Source organism: Colletotrichum lupini, chromosome 8 (genome assembly GCF_023278565.1).
Source record: "Colletotrichum lupini chromosome 8, complete sequence".
Lineage (NCBI taxonomy): Eukaryota > Fungi > Ascomycota > Sordariomycetes > Glomerellales > Glomerellaceae > Colletotrichum > Colletotrichum lupini.
The window spans coordinates 3,378,529-3,401,210 of record NC_064681.1 but is presented as its reverse complement, the minus strand read 5'-3'; the positions used below and the strand labels follow the sequence as shown (position 1 = coordinate 3,401,210).

Genomic DNA, 22,682 nt, shown 5'->3' with positions numbered 1-22,682 from the left:
TCCCACAGCTCACGATCAACTTCGAAAGATCTTGCCTACGAGACAGTAGTCGCTTCGAGGGCAGTCACACGAGTATTCTTGGTTTCTCGGTGATACATACTCCTTTCAATAAATTCAAGACAACTACATGCTTTGACTGCTTCAATCTCATGTACAGTCCGGCGTTGTACTACGACTTCAAGGCGACTGGCCGCAGGCTTATGCGAAGCATGGGAAGTAAGGGTGAGCCCCCTTTCTCCAGCAAAACAACATTGTGTCACGGGGAGAAAGAATTGTTTGCTGCACGCGATCAACGGCATCATGTTCGCAACGTGTTGGCAGTAATCCTATGAACAGTTCTTCAGTATGGTCTTCAGAGAGGCTCATTTGAATTGCGTCTTGAAACAGCGAAGCCAAAGCCTACTAAGGCTATCTCAAATCCAGCAACACGTAGGTAATCAAAGAGCTCAAGATTTGTTGAAAGTATTTACAAGATAAGGTTTCACGCCAAAACTCCATCATGAAGAGATTCTCTATCCAGAGGCTCACTTCTCACTTAGGTGGCGAAGTAGGTGCGGCGGGCGTTGCCGCGACAATCACAACCTTTCTCTGCCGCCTCTTCTTTCTGCAGCTCCTTACGCAGCAAAACACGCATGAGCAGACCAACACGAAAAAAATTACAGGACATCCAACCAATAGGAACATGAAAAGACTGTCTTTTGTAGGGTCAGGCATACTCTCAAGTCTTGGCGGTTTGTAGTCATAAACTCCATCCGGGATCGTCTGACCAGTTGTCCACGTCGGTACTATCATTGGGCTCGCCAATGTCGGTAGCTTTGGCGTCAAGGTCGCAGTATCAGATGCATCCCAAGTCACGGTCCATGGTGTATGTATCATGAGCACTTGGTCCGATTTCGCGTCCTCGGGGTTGGAAAGGGCTTCGGTCTTTGGGCGCCATGCGGCGCACGCCATTCCATTGACCCGAGTGTAATTGAATCCACTCCACCTCTAGTCAGCGGTCAAGTCATAGACACGACAAGCAAGATTTGCAGTGATGAAGAAAATGGTGCAAGCCAACCTATTGCAGCAGTAAGCTGATGTAGGGCCCTCGGTGTATGTGTGTGCCATGCTATAATACGTCCATCCTTCGGGGCACACGCCCGGGCTGAAATTGAGCCGGCTGTACTCTGCGACGCGGTCCCATCCAGAGGGATAGCATGATGATGAGGGAGCAGAGACAGAGACCTTCGATATGACGTCGCGGTATACTTCGCTGCCGGAGATTGAAACAAGAGACCGGTGCGACGTTTTTGTCGTAGTCCATTGGTTTGAACAGTCTGGCGGCTGCACGAAAGGCGTGGTTATGGCGAGGTGTTCAGTGGTTGTGGCCGGAACGGATTCTGTGATGGTAGAAGACATGACTATCTCGCCAGGGCGCCGAAGACGCAACTGGATTGGAACGGGTTTGGTTGAACTGACGAAGGGATTTCGGGCCTGGAAATGTGCTTGGGCTTTGTCTCTTATACACGATCAAGCCCTTCAGAGTAATGCGCCAAGGAGGCAAAGCAAATATGAGCGAGGCCCTAATTGGCAAGAAAAGACATGGGCCTGGCCAGAGAGGGCAGGTTTGGGACTAGCGGGGCTTTGCATGTACATATTAATATCGAACTGCACTACGACCCCAACTCGACTTTTCTCAATACTACACAGTTTCATGACACGCTCACTTCGCACATTTGATTATGACTTCAAAGACGTGTCCATCTATCAAGTAGAAACTTTACTAAGTTGACCAAACTAGTGAATGTGCCTGCAAAGTGTTAAAAAGACCGCTGTGTAGCCTCAAAACCGAATAGAGTTGAAGTCCGGGTTGGGTACACTCTCTTCCAGGACTGTGCCATTGCTGAAAATTGTGCCGTTCTTCAAAACCTCGACGCGACCCGGATGAAGGCCAAGCGGCGGGTCATTAACAGTCGTCCCATTCGCATAAATTATGCCGTTGAATTGCGATACTAAGGGGCTCGGAGGCTTCCTTAAATTCTTCGGACTTGCGAGTAAAGGGGACCTTCTCGGGCTGATGGTGCAGTTCTCGCTGATTGTGTACAAGTTAAGACCGATCGCCAGAGTATACAACTCAGCACTCAACGAATCCCATCCAGGCTCATTCTTGATCACCATGCCAATGTAGTCGACCAAGAGGACGTTGGGGTAGTATTCGTACGAGATCTCATTCACGCCCTTCCAGTAGAGTGCGGGGTTGGTAGGCAGAACGGCGATTGACTGGAGGTCGTAGGTAAACGTCGATGTCAAGGGATGCGGTGTACTGAGCCACTGGCCGATGTGGAAAATGCCATCTGGCCTTCCTCTCCACATCTTTATCGCCTTTTCAGCCATCTCTTTCGTATCTTCCTTTTCAGGCCACGCATCAGTCAAGTCGATATGATTGATGTTATAGATGCCCTCGCCGATTGAAGTATGCTTGCGGTCATCAGGAATCTCCTTAGACAGATGCTGGGTGTTCAAGAAGATAAGCACGCAGCCCTTGTTATCATTCTTGTCCATCAAATCGCCAATCTTCGACGTTTGCAAACTCTTACCAAGTCCAGGGCACCGATTTTTGATCTCTTTGAGTTTGTCGAAGAACTTGTTCTTGATACCTTCATCCCAGTAGATGGGGCCATAGCTCGGCACATTGCGGACACCAAGCAGATAGCGGAACTGCAAGAAGATGACCTCGCCAGGATTCTCATCCGTGAATCGATTAATTTCCTTGATGACGTCGTCCAATTTCTCTCCCGTTCTCCCAAGTACGACGTCCGCAACCTCATCAGCCACGTGCATCGTCCAGAAGTCGTAGTTGCCGCAACAGTTGACAACCTGATGAATGCTGGAAACACGCAAGTCGAACCAGCGAGACCCGGCTCGCAGTTGATCATATAGGTTCAACATCTGAGTTTGTGTGTTGCCCTCGGTTCCTCCTGTGTTAGTATCCCTATTACAGGGTAGTTAGTTCGAACCGTAGTTAACAAAGAGATTAATTAAACTATATAAATATCTACGTATTAGGTATAAAAAGGAGGTTCTAACTATAGGTTAGGCTAGCTATAATAATCGTAAATAGGGCCCTTAATTAGCCCTTATATAGTTAGCTATATACTGCGGTCGAATTAGACTTCTAATTTAATACTAACTTTCTCTTTTTTTTATCAATTTAACCGCTATAGTTAGAGGTATAATTCGACCTCGGGCCCGTTTACTAAGTCGTCTCCTTTTCCCTCTTTTCTCTACTCTTTTTATATAACCTATCCCTCTATTCGTATAATAACTTTTCTACTACTTACGAATTACTCTAATCCCTTATTTAATACTACTTTTATAAAAGTATTTACGAGGTTATTTTTACTATTAATTTAATAAATCTCGAGTATCTTACGCCTTTCGTACGATTACCTAAAGGCTATAATATCGATTATAAGCCTCTTTTCCTTCGTCGTTCCTAATTTAACGAGGTATTTATATAGTAAGTAAGAATTAATATAAATAACTATTAAAATAAGTAGAAGGCTAATTCGATCGGTAATCTTCCTTAGTATTATTAAAATTATATAAGAGAAGTTAACGCCGTTAACTATATTATAAACCTCCGACGCTAATATACTTCTTATTACTTACTTATTTTTAGTTAACGAGTAGTAAATTATATTATTATATATAATAAATTCGCTCTTACTTATACTCTCGTTAGCTAGGATAATAATATACCCTAATTACGAAATAAGGTTATTATTATTCGTAAATAACCTATTAACGAAGATATAGAGCTTATTAATTATAAAGTCGATTAGGTAGTAAATAAGACCTCGATTAAGATTCGTTTATTACTACTTAAGCTACTTATTAAGTACCTCGACGTCTCGTTCGGTTAGATCTATAGCTTATATTACCTTAATATAGTTAAAAATCGCCTTAAGTTAATAAATACTCGTAATATATACCCCTTACGCAAGCTTAGCCTTATATTACTTCTTAACGTTAATTACGTTCGGATTAATAAAGTTAATCTTTTCGCTCTACCCCTTTTATTAAAAAATAACGGTTTCCCCTTTAATTATAAAAATCCCGTTATTAAATACTAGGGGGGTATCTATTATAAGGACCTCTTTTAGCTTTATTACGAAGCCCGCTTTCTAAAGCTCTTTATCCTCCTTTTTTATAAAGTTAATATTAAATAAGCCTAATATATCGTCGGTCTATATTCCGACGATCCTAAATTAGTCGCCTTTATACTTTATAATTAATAAATACGGGTCGTACGTAAAAATAATTATTAATAGTTAATTAATATAAAAATCGTAGTAAGTAGCTTATTAATAAGTACCCGATTTTACGAGCTTATATAGTAGCTTAAGTACTTTAATAATCGTACTTTCTAAGTACTTATTAGCTATTTCTTTTAGTAAATAGGCTAGGATTTTCCTTATAAGCCCTGTAGCTAATTAGGTATAAGCCTAGGTAATATTACGGCTCTAAATCTTATATCTATTTTTTTATAGCGATACTATTAGTATTATTATTAATCGTTAGCTATAGCGCTATATAATAAGCGATTATATAAGTAACGTCGCTTTTTTAACGTTACTATACCCCTAAATTACATATTTAGACTTCTTATACGGCTAGGGTATTCCTTTCTTTTTAATCTTATAAACTATTTATAATTTAAATATATAGAGGTTTATATATTTTTCTAAGTTATATAAGATAAATCGATAGACCCCTCGATTATAAAAAGTATTTATTTTAATAAGATCTAATCCCTTATATAGCTTTTTAATAATTATAATTACGCCTTCTTTACGTAGTTTAACTACTAGCTCGAAATCGGCTTTCTCTTTTACTATATAAAAAGTATTAATTACCTCGTTATTAATAATAAATTGCCGCGTTAGGGCTTATTATCGTAGTTTTTTGCGACGTTTTACTAGTAGTATTAGTACCCTTTTAATAATTTCCTCTTCCTCGTCGTCTATTAGTACTACTACGACGATTTTATTAAGGATAATTTCTTATACCTCTACTACGGGTTATATAGTTTCCCCTAGCTCTTTTTCTTTTTATAAGTTAGAAATTACTTTATTAAGATCTATATAGTACGGTCTAACTATTATAATTAATACTTCGAGTAGCTAGTTACGATCTCTTATAACTATATAAGAGCGCTCGTTAACGGAAATTAACTTATATAGCCTAGCCTATTATTAAGTAATTTCGCGCTATACTTATATATTTAAACTTAGTAATATATTTAAATTATCCCCTATATCGGGCCTATTGTGCGTAGTAATTACTTCGTTAACTTACTTTCTTATACTTACCTCGCACAGTGCCCGTATTACTTTTTTAATTACTTAGGCTCGTTAGCTTATACTTAGCGATAGTAGCGAGGCTAAGGTCGTTTTTAAATATACTCTAAATACTAATAGCGTTAATATAAGTCCGTTAGGCCCTATAATATCGTTATAGTATTTAAGTACTATTTAGAGGTATTTATTATTAATAGAATCCGGATTTTCCTCTTTAATAATTCTAAACGCCCTTTTTAACTACTAGTATGCCCTTTTTACTTTTTTAATACTATAGTGCGCTTTAATAGGTACGACTTTTAGTTATATACCGTAGGCCGTCGTATTATCCCTAAATTTTACTAATTTAAAGCTAGTATTAGTATCGGTTCTAATACTATCTAGCGGTCCTTAGTATATATCGATCTAGCCTTTTTATAAGGCTATTTATACTATTTTTATTTATAAATCCCGGAGGAATTACCTTACTTAGAAAGATATAACTACGTCGATTATATATAGTACTAACTAACTATTTAAATAAAAAATATTAATAACGATTTCCTAGTTAAAATTAAGCTTATTACGTAATTTAAATTTAAATCTACGTAGGCTCTGCGCATTTATTTAGTATTAGTAATATACTTTTATTAACTACTCTAGCGCCCCTATTTCGATATTATTATTACTTAATTATCTTAAGAGGTTATATAGCCTTATAACCGATAGGTACCCGAATCTTTAGTATAGTTTTCTAAGCTTACTTTCCGTTAGGTAATTAATCGATTTCGTATTATTAATAAGCTTTATAAATATATACCCCTATCGTTATTTAACTATCTTAAAGTACTTACCGCTAGAGATTCTATTCTTCGTATTATTAAATATAATACCTACTTAATCTATATTTTTTAAATATAAAAGAAATAAGGTATTAATAAGTAAAATATAGAAAGTTATCGTTCTAAAGTACGTCTCTATTTTTATTATACTTAGGGCGACGATTTCCTTACTTAAGCTAAAACTAATCCTTATAATACCCGCTATTAACGTATTAAGCGTTACTAATACGATCTTCTATAGCGCCTAGAATTACCCTTTTTTTTTAGTTAACTATTACGATACCCTAGTATTTAAGATAATCCTATAAAGATTATTTAAGTTATACTTTTCGCTTACGTAAAATACCTATACGAGCTTAGTATTCGAGGGATTTAAGTAATATAAAAAGGACCCCTCTAACTACTCCTAAATTTACTTAGTATTATATTCTTTTTTTTTAAATATTAAAAAAGATAGTATTTTTTTTTTAATCGTTAAGAGAATAGGCTTTAGCCCTATTAAATTCGCCCTTTTAGCTACTTTTATATCCGTTATTTAAAGGACCTTTCTTTACTATTCGTAAATAAAAGCTTATTTATTAAAAGCTTTTACTACTTTTTATTCGTTTAGCCTCGTATATCCTCTAGAGGCTAATAGGGTAAAAAAAGAGTAATTAATATCGTCGATTTCGTTATAATCTAATTCGTTAGTATAGGGGGTAAGATCTTCTTTATTTTCTAAATCTCTTATAGGGGGTATATGCTTTAGGCCGCTACTTTAGCTACCGTTATTAAGTTCTATACCCCCAGATCTGCCCTTATATATAATAAAAAATTAGTTAAACCGACGAGGGCTAGTTTTACCGTTTATTACCCTCGACTTTCTATATTATTTATACGATTTAGTACGCTCTTCCTTAGAGTAATTACTTAACTAATATTTATCCTTTTTATAAATATAATATTACCTTTTTTATTACCCTATTTATAAGTTAAATCTCTACTTATTTAACGAATCTAGGCCTCTTTACTAGCAATTACCGTATTTAGCCTCTTTTCTTTTTTTATTATACGTTCGATCGACCTAATATTATTAATAAGGGCCGTTATACGCTTAGAAATAAGTTTAGTATAGTATTCTCGTTTTAATATTAAAACTAAATTTTAGCCTTGAGTAGAGCGTTTCGTAGTTTTCGGGTACTTAGTATAGGGTTATTTTTACCTCTAGTATACGCTAAACTACGGTATAAAAATATTTAACTTTTTGCTTATTTATCCCCTTATTTAGCTAGGTTTTTACTAGCTTATTAATTCGATTAATAAGCTCTTTAAGGATCTCTACTCGCAATTTACCCTCTATTATCCTAGCTATAAATATATAAAAAATCGCTCGTAGCTTAAATAGGAGCTCTAGGTTCCTATCGTAAGTCTCGAAGCGGCTTCGGATTGCGTTAATTATACTAAAAAAGTCGTTTTAATTAAGATTACGTACTACTTCGTAATAGTAATTAGAGGCTTTACTTACGAATACAATATTAATTACTAAATAGTACTAGTATTCCCTAATTTTAACTTTTTTATAGTAATTATAAAACATTATTAGGGTTTTTATAAGACCTTATACTTCCCCTTAGAATATAATTTCTTTTTTAAAAAGATCTTTTTAAGGTCTATAAATTACTTCGTATTTATTATTAGATTTTTAGTATTTATATACGATCCCTACGTCGCTATGTATTATTAATAACTTTAGGTCGTTTACCTCCTTTTTTATTAATTAATTAGCGCCGAATTTCGTATTAGTAATAGTAACGAGTTATAAATTAAAATAGGTAGAATTATTAATTATCGTACTTCTAGTACTATATTTTGCCCTAGTATATCCTTTTATAATAATAGATTTCTGTTAGTAATTATAGGGAGGAAATCTAGGTCGTTTACCCTTTTTCTAAATTCGTTAAAGTAATTATATGCTCTATTAACCTATACTTAGTTCTATAGTACGAATTCCTCTTTTATAATTATTACTATTAGTATTTCGTATAGCTCTCGTAATTATAATTACGCTAGTAATACCCCTCGCCCATAAAGGAATTTATTAACTACTTTTATAATTTTTAAGCTTACGCTCGCGAACTATTTATTTAGTTAATAGCTAAGGTCGTTTACGATCTTATAAAAGGGCGAGGATATTCTGCCAGCAGCTCCCGATATCCTGCCCCCAAGTGTGGCTACAGCCGCTACACGACCGCCGGTCTCGGGTACACACGTAAGCTGGGCTCTGCGTAGTCAGCATTCGAGTAGGTTGGCCAATCAGAGGCCGTCAATTGACTTAAATTATTTTGGTAAAAAGTACGGCAATCGACGCGTTAGCCCAAGTCGACGATTCCGTCGAATTGGCCTAATTGCCCAGCTGGGCAGCTACCTAGCTGCCCAATTGACTCGCTCGAAAAGCTAGCAGCGGCCTGCCAGCGGTAGTCTGTAAACGAGGTTAAGGATTTGTGACGCTTATTTGGGCGGGTTAACTCTGCGAGGCGTTGTTGCTTTTAATCGCGACCGTAAAGCTAGCCTCGTGGGTAGCCTCGTTAAGTACTGCTCTGGCCTTGGGTAGGCTAGAGCGCTAGCCGTAAAGTGGGTAGTCGTACTCTACGTGACCGTATTCGTCGTAATCGACGGTATGCTGGTAGACGAAGGGATCGTCTACTTTGCGATTATTCTCTTCTTGCGGTATATTGACGTTGGGAATAGCTTTAATTAGCGGTAGCGGTAGCGGTAGCGGTAGCGACGGCGAGGTCGACGAAGTGGTGGTTGTAGGTGGGTGGGTAGGTAGGTAGGTAGGTAGGTAAGTGGGTAGGTAAGTGGGTGGGTATGGGCAGCTGGGCTCCGTGGTCGGAGGCAGGGGCGGTCGCAGCCACACTTGGGGGCAGGATATCGGGAGCTGCTGGCAGAATATCCTCGCCCTTATAAAATAGGGGTTACCCCTATAGCCCCTTTTTTTATAGACCTTAGTTAAATAGATTAATACTACGTTAATTTACTCACCGTTAAGCTAATCTATAATTCTATATATTTACGTTCCCTAATAGTCCGGGTTAATATTTACTTATTTATAAAAAATTAGGATTCTATTTAAGATCGGGTTTCGTCCTCTTCTTCCTTACCCTAACTCGCTAAGGGTCGTACTCTAGCTTATACCCGTATTAGTAATTACTAACGTATTTAATTTTAATAAGGATATATTTAATCCGCGCGCCGGTTATAATAAATCCGTACTTTCGCTACTTAACGAATTTATTAAGGTCTAGGAGATTCCCGCTTCCTCTCGCTATCTCGCTACTACTCTCGTTTTTATTATTTTTAGTAATTATTACTACCCTTTTAGAACACTAGCTATTATACTTACTAAGATCCTCCTTTTTATTTAATATAAAAAAATAGGTTTTAGTAGTTCCTTTTTATAATAGTAATAGTAAACGTTTATATTATTATAAAAAGATATAATAATTAGTCTCGGGATTTTTATTAATTATTAATTTCCGCTATCCTATATACTTCTAGCCTCTTAAGCCTTATGCTCTTTATAATCTCTAAATAGCTTCTTTTTTTAACCTACCTCTTTTAGGATAGTATTTTATAAAAATAGTTAAAAATAGACGCTAAGCGGCTCGTAAAAGAGCTATATAGGTTATTAAAAACTATATAAGCCGTTAAGTACGGTTAACGAAGTTAAGCCCTCTTTTTTATAAAATCGTAGATTTTAAAAACTTACTAAAAATACTTACTTATTACTCGTACGTAGTAAGGTTAAATACTTTAAAAATCTTATTTTTTACGGCCTCTCGGTACCCTATTTTATATTTTTTAAATAGTCTTTTTTATAGCTTAATTACGGTTAGGTAATTATTACTTATTAATAATCCTTTTTATTACTTAGTTAATTTTTTAAAATTAATAATCTTGTACTAAGAGCTAATATAAAAAAAAGCTTTTTAGTAGCCCTCTAAAAGAATTTTTTTTTTTCCCTTAGATCCTCGTCTTTTTGGCCTTTTTTTAAGCTAATAATAACTCTAATAAGAGGTCGTAAGACTACTTTAGGGTAGCTACTTTTTTTTTAAGTTAATTTTTAAAATCTAGAATACTCTTAACTCGATATTATTAAGACCTCTAAATCCCCTCTTTTTTTATTAAACCGTCCCTTATATTATATTCTTAAATAATACCCTGGGAGTAGTTAAAGGAGCTATAAAAAGGTTATTTAAATCGCGGGCTTAAGGTCGTACTTATAAAATCCTTATAATAATAAACTTTTTTATATACTATAGATCTTTTAGCTTAATAACTCCTATAGGGTTACTTTCGCTACTAAATAAGAATATTTATATTTAAAAATCCCCTTTTTTAATCGCGCGGTGCTCTTTTATATTATATTATTAAGCTCGTTCGTTACGCTAATTAATTAAGTAAATAGTCGTTACGTAAGTATTTCTTTTTATTAATTTAATTAGTTAATTTCTAATCGCGGGCCGGCTATAAAAAAGTCGTTTAGTAAAAAAGCTACTCGGGGTAACGGTAAAAGGCTAGTTACTTAAGTAGTTCCGTTAATTAACGTATTTTAATATAATAAACGTCGACTTTTTATAAGTAATAAAGGGCTATAATTACTTAATTCCGTACGGTATTTAAGAATCGCCTCCTTTTTTATTTATTTCCGTAAGGTTAATTAGTACGAATTTCTTATCCCGTATAGTATTAAGAAGTCGTCTCTTTTATATAGCGAGATACCTTATTAATTTACAATAATAAAATTTAATTCCTAATTAGTGTTAATATTCTTATTATAAAGTAGTTAGTTTAAACCGTAGTTAATAAAGAGATTAATTAAACTATATAAATATCTACGTAGTAGGTATAAAAAGGAGGTTCTAACCATAGGTTGGGCTGGCTATGATAATCGTAAATAGGGCCCCTAATTGGCCCCTGCGCAGTCGGCTGTATGCCGCGGTCGAATTGGACTTCTAATCCGACATCCTGACAGGAGAGCATCTGTTATCTTACTCATGCCCGAATCGTGGGTGCCTGGCATCACCAAATCAACCACCCTCCGATCACGGATCGTATCCTTGATAGCGTTCATCCAGTTTCCCGGTCCATGTGAAAGTGAAGTGATGAACCCGAAGGAATCACTTCCCGTGATGACAAGTGTCACAGGAACCTCCTGCCCCGGCACCCTGTACTCGCGCTGGCCCTTGCCCATCCCGCTCAGGTCGAAAACGACGCGCCTGGGATAGGCATCAGGTATATGAGTTGTGGCACGTACGACAAACTTTTTGCCAGTGTTCCCGATGTCGTAGTATGCTTCTCCGTTGTCATCGACATTGTTGGCTTCAATGTCTTCAGTATAGTGTGCGACGTTCTGACGCGCCCTGCCAGGAGGAATATCGCCCCAGTTGAACTCGTCCATCTGGTAGCTATGTGTTGAAGTGAGTTTGAAAGGGTGCGGCGTGAGGTTGACGATGGTGATGTACTGTCTGCCCGTCGCTGCTGCATTCTCAGGGTCCATCAACAACCAGCGCATGTACTCGCCAGTTCGATCAAGATCGAGGTCGCTATAGGTTTTATCGCTCGCTTGGCAGGTATCATTGGGTTCGATGGGCGGTTCCGTTTCTTCGTCGTCGTTTGACTTGCAAACCTCGGGACACCAGGTACGAGAGCAGGCAAACTCGCACAGCTTCTCATCATTGTAATCCCCAACAGGTTTTCCAGTTGCACCGGGTACCTGTGCTGGTGGCTCTATCAGGCCTCCCTCTGAAGTACACCGGCAGATATGCAGAGGACAGAAGCCAAAGTTGCAGGCGTAGGAACAAAGCCCCTCGAAGCGTTCATAGCCTACTAGAGAGGTGCCTGCCCTACAGGCAGGTGGAAGAAACTCGGAGACGGTCGGTACGATAGTCGTCTGAGGCGTCTCAGAACAAAACTCTTCTGGACAGAATCCCAGGTTGCAGGCATTCGAGCAGAGTCCGGAGTAATTCTCGCTCTTCCCCTTGGCGGGGAATCCGTCTTTCTCGAGCGCTGGCGGCTTTGTATTGGGCACTCCCACAGCCTGGCACAAGCAGGACGACACGGGGCAATAGTTGTACTTGCAATTGAACTCGCATAGCTCCCTGAAGCCCTTGGCTCCAGTTCCCTTGATGCAGCCTTGGTTCTGTCTCGAGTTTGGCATCGTCACGGAGACGGAGCCGGCAACGACGGCACTGCCAACCCACGGGTTCCAATTCGTACGCCCATTGTCGCAGCTCGCAGAGCTGAAGGCAGGTCCGTCAACCCTCGCTAGAAGTCTCCCAGGTCTGGAGAGCTGGACGTTCACATCGCCGGTCTCACTAAGGAGGACCACGCTGCCATGATAGACGCCAACACCTCCATCGGGAATCGAAGACCATGTCGGGGTAAAAGTCTTGCCACCAACTGTGACTATGACCTCAGCTGCCGACCCGAGTACTGCGGAAAAAAATATCTTATCCAACATGATAAGCTGTGGAGGGAATTCGATTTGAAGTTGGCTTGCTATATTGCCGACTGTTAATAGGTATACGACACAGGGAAGAAGCTCACAGAGGCCAACTGCTATTAGGGTCTAAAAGAGGAATTACTAAAATCTACCCTTCCCTCGAGGTATACTACTAGCGCTCTATATATACCTAAGCTACTCCTTTATTACTTAGTCCCCCTCTTTATACCCCCCTAAGCTATTTTTTAATTAACGAGGCCTAACTAGCGAGGCCTAATAGGGTGCTCCCTCCCCTAGGCTTCGTCCTAAAGCCCGCTTATAGTTTATATACGCTATATTAATCTTTTACTTAAGAAGTCCGTAAATATGCGGTATAAGGGTAGGTATAGGCGGCGCCCGTCGGCCTAAGTATAGACCCCTTACTCCGGATAATAGCCCTATAATTCTATACCTAGGTCGCTCCTACCTATAGGCCGTCCTTACGACTACTAGTGCTTGGGCGGTCGTTGCCCCACTTTTATTTGCCGATATTAACCCCTTTCTAAGCTATTATAATTCCGAATTCCTTTTTTTTTTTTTTTTTTATCCGTAGTTATCCTTTTTATATATAGTCTCTTGTTTTTATTAGCGTCTGCGCTACTCCCTCGTTATATAAATATTATAACTAACGAATATCTCCTAGATCCCTATTTTTATATACTCCCCGCGCCTAAGTAAGTCTTTTTTAAAGTCGTTCCGTAGTCGTTACTAACTCGTTTTAATATAACTATAGCCCCTAATCGTAGCGTCGCTATTATTAATAATAGAACGGTTATTAGCGCTATAGGTGCGCTTAGTAATAGCCGCAGTAGTAGTTTACCTAAAAAGCCCAATATCCTCTTTACTCGCCCTAACCTCGTACGTATATCGCTACTTATATACTATTTATACTAACTATTATAAACTCCTATTAAAAAGAAGAAAAAAGCGAACGCTAAGAAGATCGGGGTCGGCTAGGTGCGCCCGCTCCCCTACCCCGCTTATATTACGTATAAAGCGCTCGATCCGAAAGCCGAGTACTATAATTAGCTAGGTTAGTAATTTATAGCCCCTAGTTCGCTCTTTTATTTAATACTTCTCTAGGATTTAGTATGCGTTATATTAAGTATACTGCGCAGAACTATTTTTATAAAAATACGGTAAGCGCTTAGTACTATTACTATTCCGTCGCTTCTCTTAAGTATTATACTAATAGCGTCTTAGGTCCCTAAGTCCGCAGAATTTATAATACGAACCCTTTAGAGTACCGCACTCGCTTCTAATAATAACGTCTATAATTTAAAGGTTTATCGCTCCGTTATCGCTCTATTATCACTATTACTCAGGTTACTAATATTACTCTATAGCTCTAGTAAACTTACCGAATCGCTATTAATAATACGTAGAGGGCGCTTAAGCGCGCCGGTAAAAAGGCCCGCTCGACCCCCGTTATCAATAGTAACAATAATAAAATAGCTACGAGCTCCTCCCGCGCTACGTCTTTATCCTATAACGACGCTATAATTACGCTACTTCGTACTATTTATAACGAAGTACGCCGCTCTAATAATATTCTAACTAATATATAGTCGCCCCGCCTACGCTCCGTATTCGTAACTAATTATTTATAGATTCGCTAATAATAAGGAGATTATTTCTTTTATAACGACCCCTAGGATAATAACTAGGGCGGCCCTTTTACGCATAAGGGTAGTCCTTTTACGGATAAGGGTAGTCCTTTTGCGCGTCGTAAAAATTAAGGAAATAGTTAGTAATTAGCGCGTTTGCGCTACTTAGTTATAACTACATAGCCCCTTTTTTTTATTATTAATAACTAGTTTGCTACGTTATTAGGCTCCTTAAGAGCTAGGGCGCGCTACCTAATTAAAACTCGTTCTTTATATATACTAATTAACGCTACGTCTTCGATATACCTAGCTAGCTCTTACGTATTTTCGTCGCTACTATATCCCTTCTACCGGATTAGGTATTATCGCCTCCTCTTCGGCCCTCTGTATTATATAATATTTTCTATTTCGTAAAGTAGCTCCCTATTTATATCCCCGATAAGTAAGGGCTTCCGAGGGGCTTCCTCGCGGTATTAATACGGCTCGAGTAAGGATATATAAAACATATCGTATATTCTATACTACGTCGGCACGTTTAGTTAGTAAGCGACCCCCGCTATTCCGACTATTAATTTAACTTCGAATAGGCCTAGATACTTATTAACTAACTTCTAGCTAGGACGCTACTTCTTAATATTTTTTTTTAATAGTAATACCCAGTCGCCCACTTTATATAACATATCTATCTTAGCTTTATTAGCTTATTACTTATACGTCTCGCGTGCTTTTTATATAAGGGGTCGTAAAGCTTCTTAGTTAGCTCGTAGTTAGGCCGTACGCTCCTTAGCTAAGATATTCTATATACTATCTCGAGTCCCCGTTAAGATCGATATAGGGTACGTAAGTAGGAACCTAAGTAGGGCCTTAGTAAGCGCTTTACGGATTACTAAGTACTAAGTATTATTATATATAAACTTAGCTAAGTAAAGATACTATACTTAATCCGATTAGTCCTAGGTATAAAAGTAGTAAAGGTACTACTCTAAGTATTAGTTCTACCGTTTTATTTAACCGTCCGTTTATAGGTAGAACGCGGTACTAAGACGCCTCTTTATTACTAAAAAGTAGTAAAAATAAGTTTAAAACTTACTTATAAATAACGACCCCCTATTAGAGACGATCCCTTTAGGTATTCTAAACTTAGTAAAGATCTTCGTAAATAAGAGGTCTACGAATCCCTAAGCTATAAGGGTCGTCCTCGTAGTAATATAGACGCTATACTTCGTAAATCGGTCTATTACGACGAGTACTACGTTATAAGGGCGCCTCCCGATTAGTATAGTCGATACGGGTAAGCCCGTAATAAAGTCTAGCGATATCTCTTACTATAGCCTAACTAGGGTAGGTAGGGGGCGTAATAAGCTATACGGCTTATAATAACGAGGCTTTATCCGCTAGTATACTATATAAGTATTAATATAACTTTTTATATCCCTACTTACTCCATCTTAGTAATAGTAGCGTTTTAGTAGCGCTATTATCCGCTTTATATTATAATATCCCGCCGTGGGCATATCGTAATATACTTCGATAACCTCCCTCCTTAGCCCCTTATATAGCAGTACGTAAGCGCGGCCGCCGTAATATAGTAGCCCTCTAAAGTTATATACTTAGCTCTATCGTTACTTCTTCTTAACTAAACAAAGCCGTTAGTTCCTCTTAGTTTACTACCTATCCCTTATAAAAGCGTCCTCTTATTAAGCGGCCCGTAGTCGACCTATTATTAATAACCCCTCCTCGCCGAATACTATTTTAAGTACTCTTATTACGTTAGAGTCCTATAGAATAAGTAGCTTACGATCTATAGTTTTAGTAATAAGCTTAAATAGCTCTCTAAGTACTATACTATAACTTTAATACCCTAAGCTCGTAGCCCCGTTACGCCTCTCGAAGTACTCTTTAAAGTTCTCTTAAGCTAGAGCTCCTAACCTCCTTTACTTATTTCTCCGTACTATTACTAGTTCTACTTCTAAAATACTTACTATTCCTTTTACTTAGGAGCCGCTCCCGCGGCTCGTCCTCGTATACCTTATTACTACGACTCTAAGGGGCTCTTATATATTTCTAACGTTATAAAGGTCTTCTCTTATCTTTAATAGTAGCTCCTCCGCTCCGCTATCGTTACTACCTTTACTATAGTTAGGTCTTCGTAATAATCTATTCGCTAGGTTTTTTATACCCGGTTTAAACCTAATCTCGATATTAAACGCTATAAGTTCGTCTAGCTAGTATAGCTATCTCCCGTTTAATCTCTTTTTTATATTTAAGAACTATAGGTTAAAATAATCTATAAATACTACGACCTAATCTTAGCTATAAGCGAGGTAGTATCGCTAGTTCTTTAATACGTTTACGATAGCTAGTAGCTCCGCGTCTCTTATATTATAATAGCTCTCCGTATCCGTTAATTTCCTCGACCTATAAGCAATTAAGTACTAATTACCCTTAAATAATTACGTAATTACTAAGCTAATAGCTCGAGCCAAAGCGTCTATTTATAACCGTATAGGTAAGGTAAGGTTAAAATATCGTAGTATTAGCGCGTTAGTAAATACTACTAATAGCTTTTTAAACAACTCTACGGCTAGTATTAATAGCTCTAATTATCCCGGTTTTACCTTCCTTAGCAAGTTTATTAGAGGTACCGTTATTTTAGTATAGTTACTAATAAATCTGTAGTAGAACCCCGTAAATCTAAGGAACGTCTATATATCTTTAATACTCTTCGGAAGTAGCTAATTTACTATAGCTTCGGTGCGCGCGGGTTCTATTTCTATACCTTCGTTAGATATAATGTACCTTAGGAATCCTATACGTAATATATAAAACTCGTATTTACTGCCGTTTAGATATAGGTTCTATTATTATAGTCTCTATAGCACGCTACGTACGTACTCTTTATATGCTACGTAGTCGTTACTATATATTAGGATATTGTCTAAGTATACGATATAGATAGTATCGACTAAGCCGCTTAGAACGTTATTAATATATACCTAAAAAGTCGCGGGCGCGTTAATTAGCCCAAAAAGTATAACTAAGTACTTAAACTACCCGTATTTAGTACGAAAAGCCGTCTTCTACTTATCGCCCTCGGTTATATATATATAGTAGTATGCGTTCTTAAGGTCTAGCTTCGTAAAGACGGAGGTATTAAATAGTCTATTTAATATCTTTTTAATTAGCGGTAGCGGCGTTCTATCTTTTTATATAATCTTATTAATCGCTTTATAATCGACGCAAAGTCGTAGCTCTCCTCCTTTCTTAAATATAAAAAGGATAAGTACTCCTACCGGGCTTATAAAGGGGCGTATCTAGCCCCTAGCCTCTGCTTTTATTAAATAGTTACGCAGGATCTCGAGCTTATAGTTCGATAGTAAGTAAATAGGTCCCTAGGGAATAAGCGCCGCGTCGTCTAGCTTAATACGGTAGTCGTATAGTGCTCTATTTAGTAACGAAATAGCTTTCTTTTTTAAAAATAAGTCGTTAAAGTCCTAATAACGTAGCTTCTAGTCCTCGGCTACGCTCGCCGGTACTACGTCGCTATTTATAACTAGGTTAATTACGATATATATAAGTATTACTAAAACTAAGTCGTTTAGTAGCCCCTTTTTTAGGGCGTCTAAGCGGATATATCGTTCGTAAATTAAATACCGCTACTTTTTTTATTTCTAACTAATTAGCAGGTTAATATCCTCTAGCTAAAAGAAACCGAGGATAAGTATAGGTACCGCAATATTAGCTATTACGAAGTAATATAGCTATATCTCCGTTACGTAGTTGCTATTAGTAATTCGAAGCTATAAGTAGTAGCTTCTTAGCGTTTCTATTTATTTACCCTCGACGTTTACTAGCTACGGCGATAGGTAAATTTATAAATTAGTATTAAAATTATTAAGTAGCCCGATACTAACTACGTTCCTTTTTACTCCCGAATTAATAAGGGCGCTTAGCTTTTCTTATACGCAGTTTAGGTATATATAGGTTAGGATATCTAAGCGCCGCTCTTATTAATCGCTAGCTACTCTTCTTACTAAGATAGTATTCGAGCTCGTTACTAGTCCGCACTACTTAGCTAGGGTAAGGTCTAATTAATAACTAGCGGCCTTATGCCCCTTTTAATTATATTTATAGTATATAACGCTCGGGTAGCTATTAATAAGGTACCCGGTTTTACTATAGTTATAGTATTACTAATACTACTCCCGCGGTCGCGGGTAATCCCTTATAATATAGCTAGTCTCTTTATAATTATAATACGTAGTATCCTTATTAAGCGAGTTACGGCGTATTCCTTACGTATTCGACTTATTAGCGCCCCGGTATCTTCCCGCTAGCTCGTTCGAGTTTAAGTTAGAATATTACCTAGGGGACGTTTATAAGCTCCTTATTAATAGCGAGGATTATTTAATATATTTTATTAGCGATATTAACTATAAGCGAGTCCGCAGAAGTTCTATTTATAATATTATTACGAGGCATAGTTCGGGCTATAGCTTACTTATTAATATAGAGATCCTCTATTTCTCTATCGGGACATATTTTAATTCTATCTCGAGCTTATTAATACGGCTAACGAACTCGTCGACTTTCTCCTTCTAGCTTTACGAAGCGCTATTTAATTATATACTCGCTACTATTCCTTAGTTAGCGGGATCGGATAGGTTATTTTATAAGAAGGTCTTTAGTTCCTCCTATATAACCTAGTTTATTATAAAACCGGGGGTCCTTTAGTAGTTAAAGATATAGTATATTTAGGAGGTTTTTACGCCGCTACTTAGGTAGCTAATTATATATACTACTTTATCGTAATCTATTCTTATTTATTAAGCCTATAGGTCGAAGCGATAGTAATAGTTAAAAAGGAAGCTTTATAGATCCCGTACCGATTTATTAGTATATAATAAGTTAGGGAGGGATAGCGGTCTAAACGTAGACGTTCCGCTTACAGTACTTACTTAAGTCGGGAGGGAGCTAGTAAATAGGGGCTTAAGTAGTACGAACTTATCGCTTTATCGTCGCTCGAGCGGCGCTTTAAGTACGGCTTTACCTATCGAACTATCCTTAGTCCGGGGGTTTACGTTTCCGTTTATATTAAAGCTAACGTCCGAGGCTATTATAACTAAGACTATAACCCTTAGCGCGGGGGCCGGGCTATTTAAAGAGCTCCGTAGGCGTTTTAAATCTACTCGTCTTTTATATAGGCGCTCTTTATACGTTACGATAAGGATTTTTTCCTCTAATTATCGTTCTTATTCCTATAATTCTACTAGCCTATTGCTTATTATTTAGTTTAAGTATTAATAAGTAAGGGTAAGAGGTTCGCTATTTTATTTAAAATTCGTTAATATTCCTAGCGATACGGTCCTTTTATATTACTACTACGTTAATAGTTCTACTATACTTCGTTTTTATATCGTTTATTAGGGAGGAGGCGACTCTAGGGGGTCCGATAAAAAAGAGTTGTCTTTTTTTTATTATCGTAGCGCTAACTACGCTCTCTTATTACGTCTCGTTCTTACTAGTATTTTAAGCTTCTGGCCTAGTCCCCTTCGTAAGTAGAGATTTTAGATTATTAATAAGTATACGATATAAGGAAGAAGCTTATAGAGGCTAACTACTATTAGGGTCTAAAAGAGGAATTATTAAAATCTGCCCTTCCCTCGAGGTGTATTACTAGCGCTCTATATATACCTAAGCTGCTCCTTTGTTACTTAGTCCCCCTTTTTATACCCCCCTAAGCTATCCCTTAACCGACGAGGCCTGACCGGCGAGGCCTGACACCGACGGTGCCACCGTCAGAGCAGGCGCTGGATGGGCTTGTACGGTACCAGACAACGAGACTCTCTTGAGATACAGTAGCTTTGCCAGTCTTGTAGTAGTCGATCCAGAACGGTAGAGTCTGACCCCAGCCATCGTGAGGTCTGTTGTTGGCATAGTTGTATGGCGCTTTCCCAACCGTGAACGCCTCCATGGCGTGGCTGTAAAGAGGACCAATGTGATGAGATTCACCATAGTCGTTCCAAGAGATGATTTGGACATATCTGGAATGTATATTAGTACAATGTCATCCTTGAAACACTCTCAAGCTGGTACTTACTCAGGCTGGTTGTAAATGACCTGAATCCACCGATCATGCCATATGTCGTCACCTCGCCACATCCAGTTCTTGTTGTAACCGGGCATATTGGTGTAGAACCACGGCGAAACAGGCATCATATACGGCCTCTTGTCCAAGTATTGAAAGTACGAGGCGTCGACATAAGTGTCCATATCTCGAGGACCCCAGGGCCAAGCAGCCCAGTTGAAGAGGCCGTCCGCGACGTTGTTTCCAAGGGCCAGCGCTGGCCTTGCTCCTTCAGACGACCAGTCAGGAATGAAGAAGCAGCTGACTTGGCTTTTGATGTCGATCCAGTCTTTCGCATTGCCAGGGCCCTCGAAGGTAGAAACCAAAGGCCTTCCATCACTGTGCTTGAAGTACTCGGCTTTCGATGTGTACTTCTTCAGATAGCTGATGACGGTCTCCTTCGGCCAAGGACCTCTCCCTGCGTAGTCGAAAGAGAATAGAAGCTTGAATCCTTCGTCTTTGGCGACATTGAAAGCGCGCTCAAGAGAAACCTCGTTCATGGGCTCTCCATGGGCCATATTGAGGGCGAAGGCGTCAATATGAGCTTCTTTGGCGAGTCTAATGTCCGTACGCCAGGTACTTTCTGTGTAATCGGCCGTGTTTCCCACCTGGCAGAGTGTAAGTAGATGCCCATCGGCCAGGGAATAGCATTTCATTCTGTGAACTGACCATGAAATGTGCGAAAACTGCAGCACTCTGGACGCGGACTGCGCCAGCAACGGCTAAAAGAAGGGCGTTGAGTTTCATAACCTCAATTTACAGTGCAAAATGCCGAAAGTTTAAAAGAATGAATCTAGAGGCAAAACTTGCTGGAGAATTGCATCAGGTACGTGAAAGCCTTACTAGCATTTATATAGCAGTTTTGCTCCATATCGACGGCCAGGCTTCCTTCACCCTCTTCTATCTCTGAATGAAAAAATCTCTGAGAAAGGGGCCCAGTCGTGTCAGAGACGAACACAATTCAGAATGCTCATCTTCCGTGGGGCGTAGTGGCTCGGACGAGGGCCACCAGGCTTCGACTCAACGAAGCTGAGGCACAGCACGATTAATTTCTCGCAACACCAGCAGCTGACCCATAATGCAGTGCATCTTAGAGGCACAGTGTCGTTCTTGAGAATGTGGTAAGAAAATATTTCAAGGCCCTGTCATGGAAATATGATATCCAGAGCCATAAGGACTTTGGTTAAACTCCCGTAGCCTGCCGAGGAACGTTAGCTTAGATCGAGATATTGAACAGCTCTCAACTTGCAAATTACACTGACTGCATAACTCCAAAAGTTGATTCGCTTTTGGAGACCTGTATTGATGTAAAGTGGTGAGCTTTCTCGGCTCTCGCTGGGCATCTCATTGTCAGCCGACATCCGTTTGACCTTCTATCCGAACAGGCAGGGATCACAAGCACCGTCAATCACAGTGTAATCAATACCAAGGCTGATTTATGCTATAGCGGGCCTTCATAAGCGAAGAGGAGGCGTTTTCCTAATGCGGTATGTCTTGGCCGGATGCCGCCTGTCGATATGCCGTTGGAACGTTGGACCCTAATTGCGGAGGACTCCGAGGGCTTGGCTCTTGCCTGTTTGGTGAATCCCATGAGACAAATTTCTCGCGAGCGAATAGAGGACCAGATATGCTTGAGAATTTAGGCGGCAATGCAACATCTCAGTTGAATATTCTGGGCTAGACTCATCTTGAGCAGAGGACCATCTATCGACGCCGTCTTACCGCATGAGCCCTTGCAGTAGGAAGCTCTAAGTGAAGAAAAGCTATCGGCCGGAAATACAGAGATCATTTACGTGACAGGCTTTCACTTTGGGGGCCGATAACTGCACACAAGGATTGCAATGACTCAGTATTGTGGAGGGGCAGGGCAGGCGATTTGGTTGTCTGTTGGTTGCAAATTAACATCGTGGAATGTCAAACGCAAATTTTCGCTAGGCTCGGGACCACACGACCGCAGGGGCATTTTTGCACCTATCAAGACATGTCCAATAGCGGAAGAAGGCTGAGGCGTCTTGCGCAATATCCCCTATCAGCAAATTCAACCAGACCGTTGGGCAAAAAGTCCGCGGCGGTTGTCTTGGGAAAGTCGGTCTGGGGAGTCCGGGACTTGATTCAAAGTTGAGAACCATTCCTACAATGTTCAGGGTGATTGCACACTTAGTGAATGAATTTTCATATCATGATACATCAATCTTATTTCCAAGTCCTTCACTTCTTATGAGTGGATGTCTCTCTAGACAAATCCCCATTTATTGATGTCGA

At 38.9% G+C, this 22,682-nt stretch overlaps 5 protein-coding genes across 5 annotated transcripts; all 5 read right to left on the bottom strand.

The window, feature by feature from the left end:
* Positions 1-535: 535 nt before the first annotated feature.
* CLUP02_15501 (uncharacterized protein) lies at positions 536-951 on the bottom strand (the record flags this gene model as incomplete). The annotated part of the gene is made up of 2 exons (XM_049294425.1): positions 536-604; positions 673-951. The coding sequence occupies 2 exons, from the start codon at positions 949-951 to the stop codon at positions 536-538; spliced, it is 348 nt and encodes a 115-aa protein (XP_049151571.1).
* A 36-nt stretch (positions 952-987) lies between these two features.
* Positions 988-2,928, bottom strand: CLUP02_15500 (uncharacterized protein; the record flags this gene model as incomplete). The annotated part of the gene is made up of 4 exons (XM_049294424.1): positions 988-1,400; positions 1,459-1,612; positions 1,707-1,725; positions 1,829-2,928. 4 exons carry the CDS (start codon positions 2,926-2,928, stop codon positions 988-990), a joined length of 1,686 nt encoding a protein of 561 aa, XP_049151570.1.
* Positions 2,929-6,218: 3,290 nt separating this feature from the next.
* CLUP02_15499 (uncharacterized protein) lies at positions 6,219-6,377 on the bottom strand (the record flags this gene model as incomplete). Its single annotated transcript, XM_049294423.1, has 1 exon — positions 6,219-6,377. A coding segment is annotated over one exon (159 nt), but the record flags the coding sequence as incomplete, so codon positions are not given.
* A 4,731-nt stretch (positions 6,378-11,108) lies between these two features.
* Positions 11,109-12,665, bottom strand: CLUP02_15498 (uncharacterized protein; the record flags this gene model as incomplete). The annotated part of the gene is made up of 1 exon (XM_049294422.1): positions 11,109-12,665. The coding sequence occupies one exon, from the start codon at positions 12,663-12,665 to the stop codon at positions 11,109-11,111; it is 1,557 nt and encodes a 518-aa protein (XP_049151568.1).
* Positions 12,666-20,042: 7,377 nt separating this feature from the next.
* Positions 20,043-21,167, bottom strand: CLUP02_15497 (mutanase; the record flags this gene model as incomplete). The annotated part of the gene is made up of 3 exons (XM_049294421.1): positions 20,043-20,337; positions 20,394-21,028; positions 21,090-21,167. 3 exons carry the CDS (start codon positions 21,165-21,167, stop codon positions 20,043-20,045), a joined length of 1,008 nt encoding a protein of 335 aa, XP_049151567.1.
* Between the last annotated feature and the right edge of the window lie 1,515 nt (positions 21,168-22,682).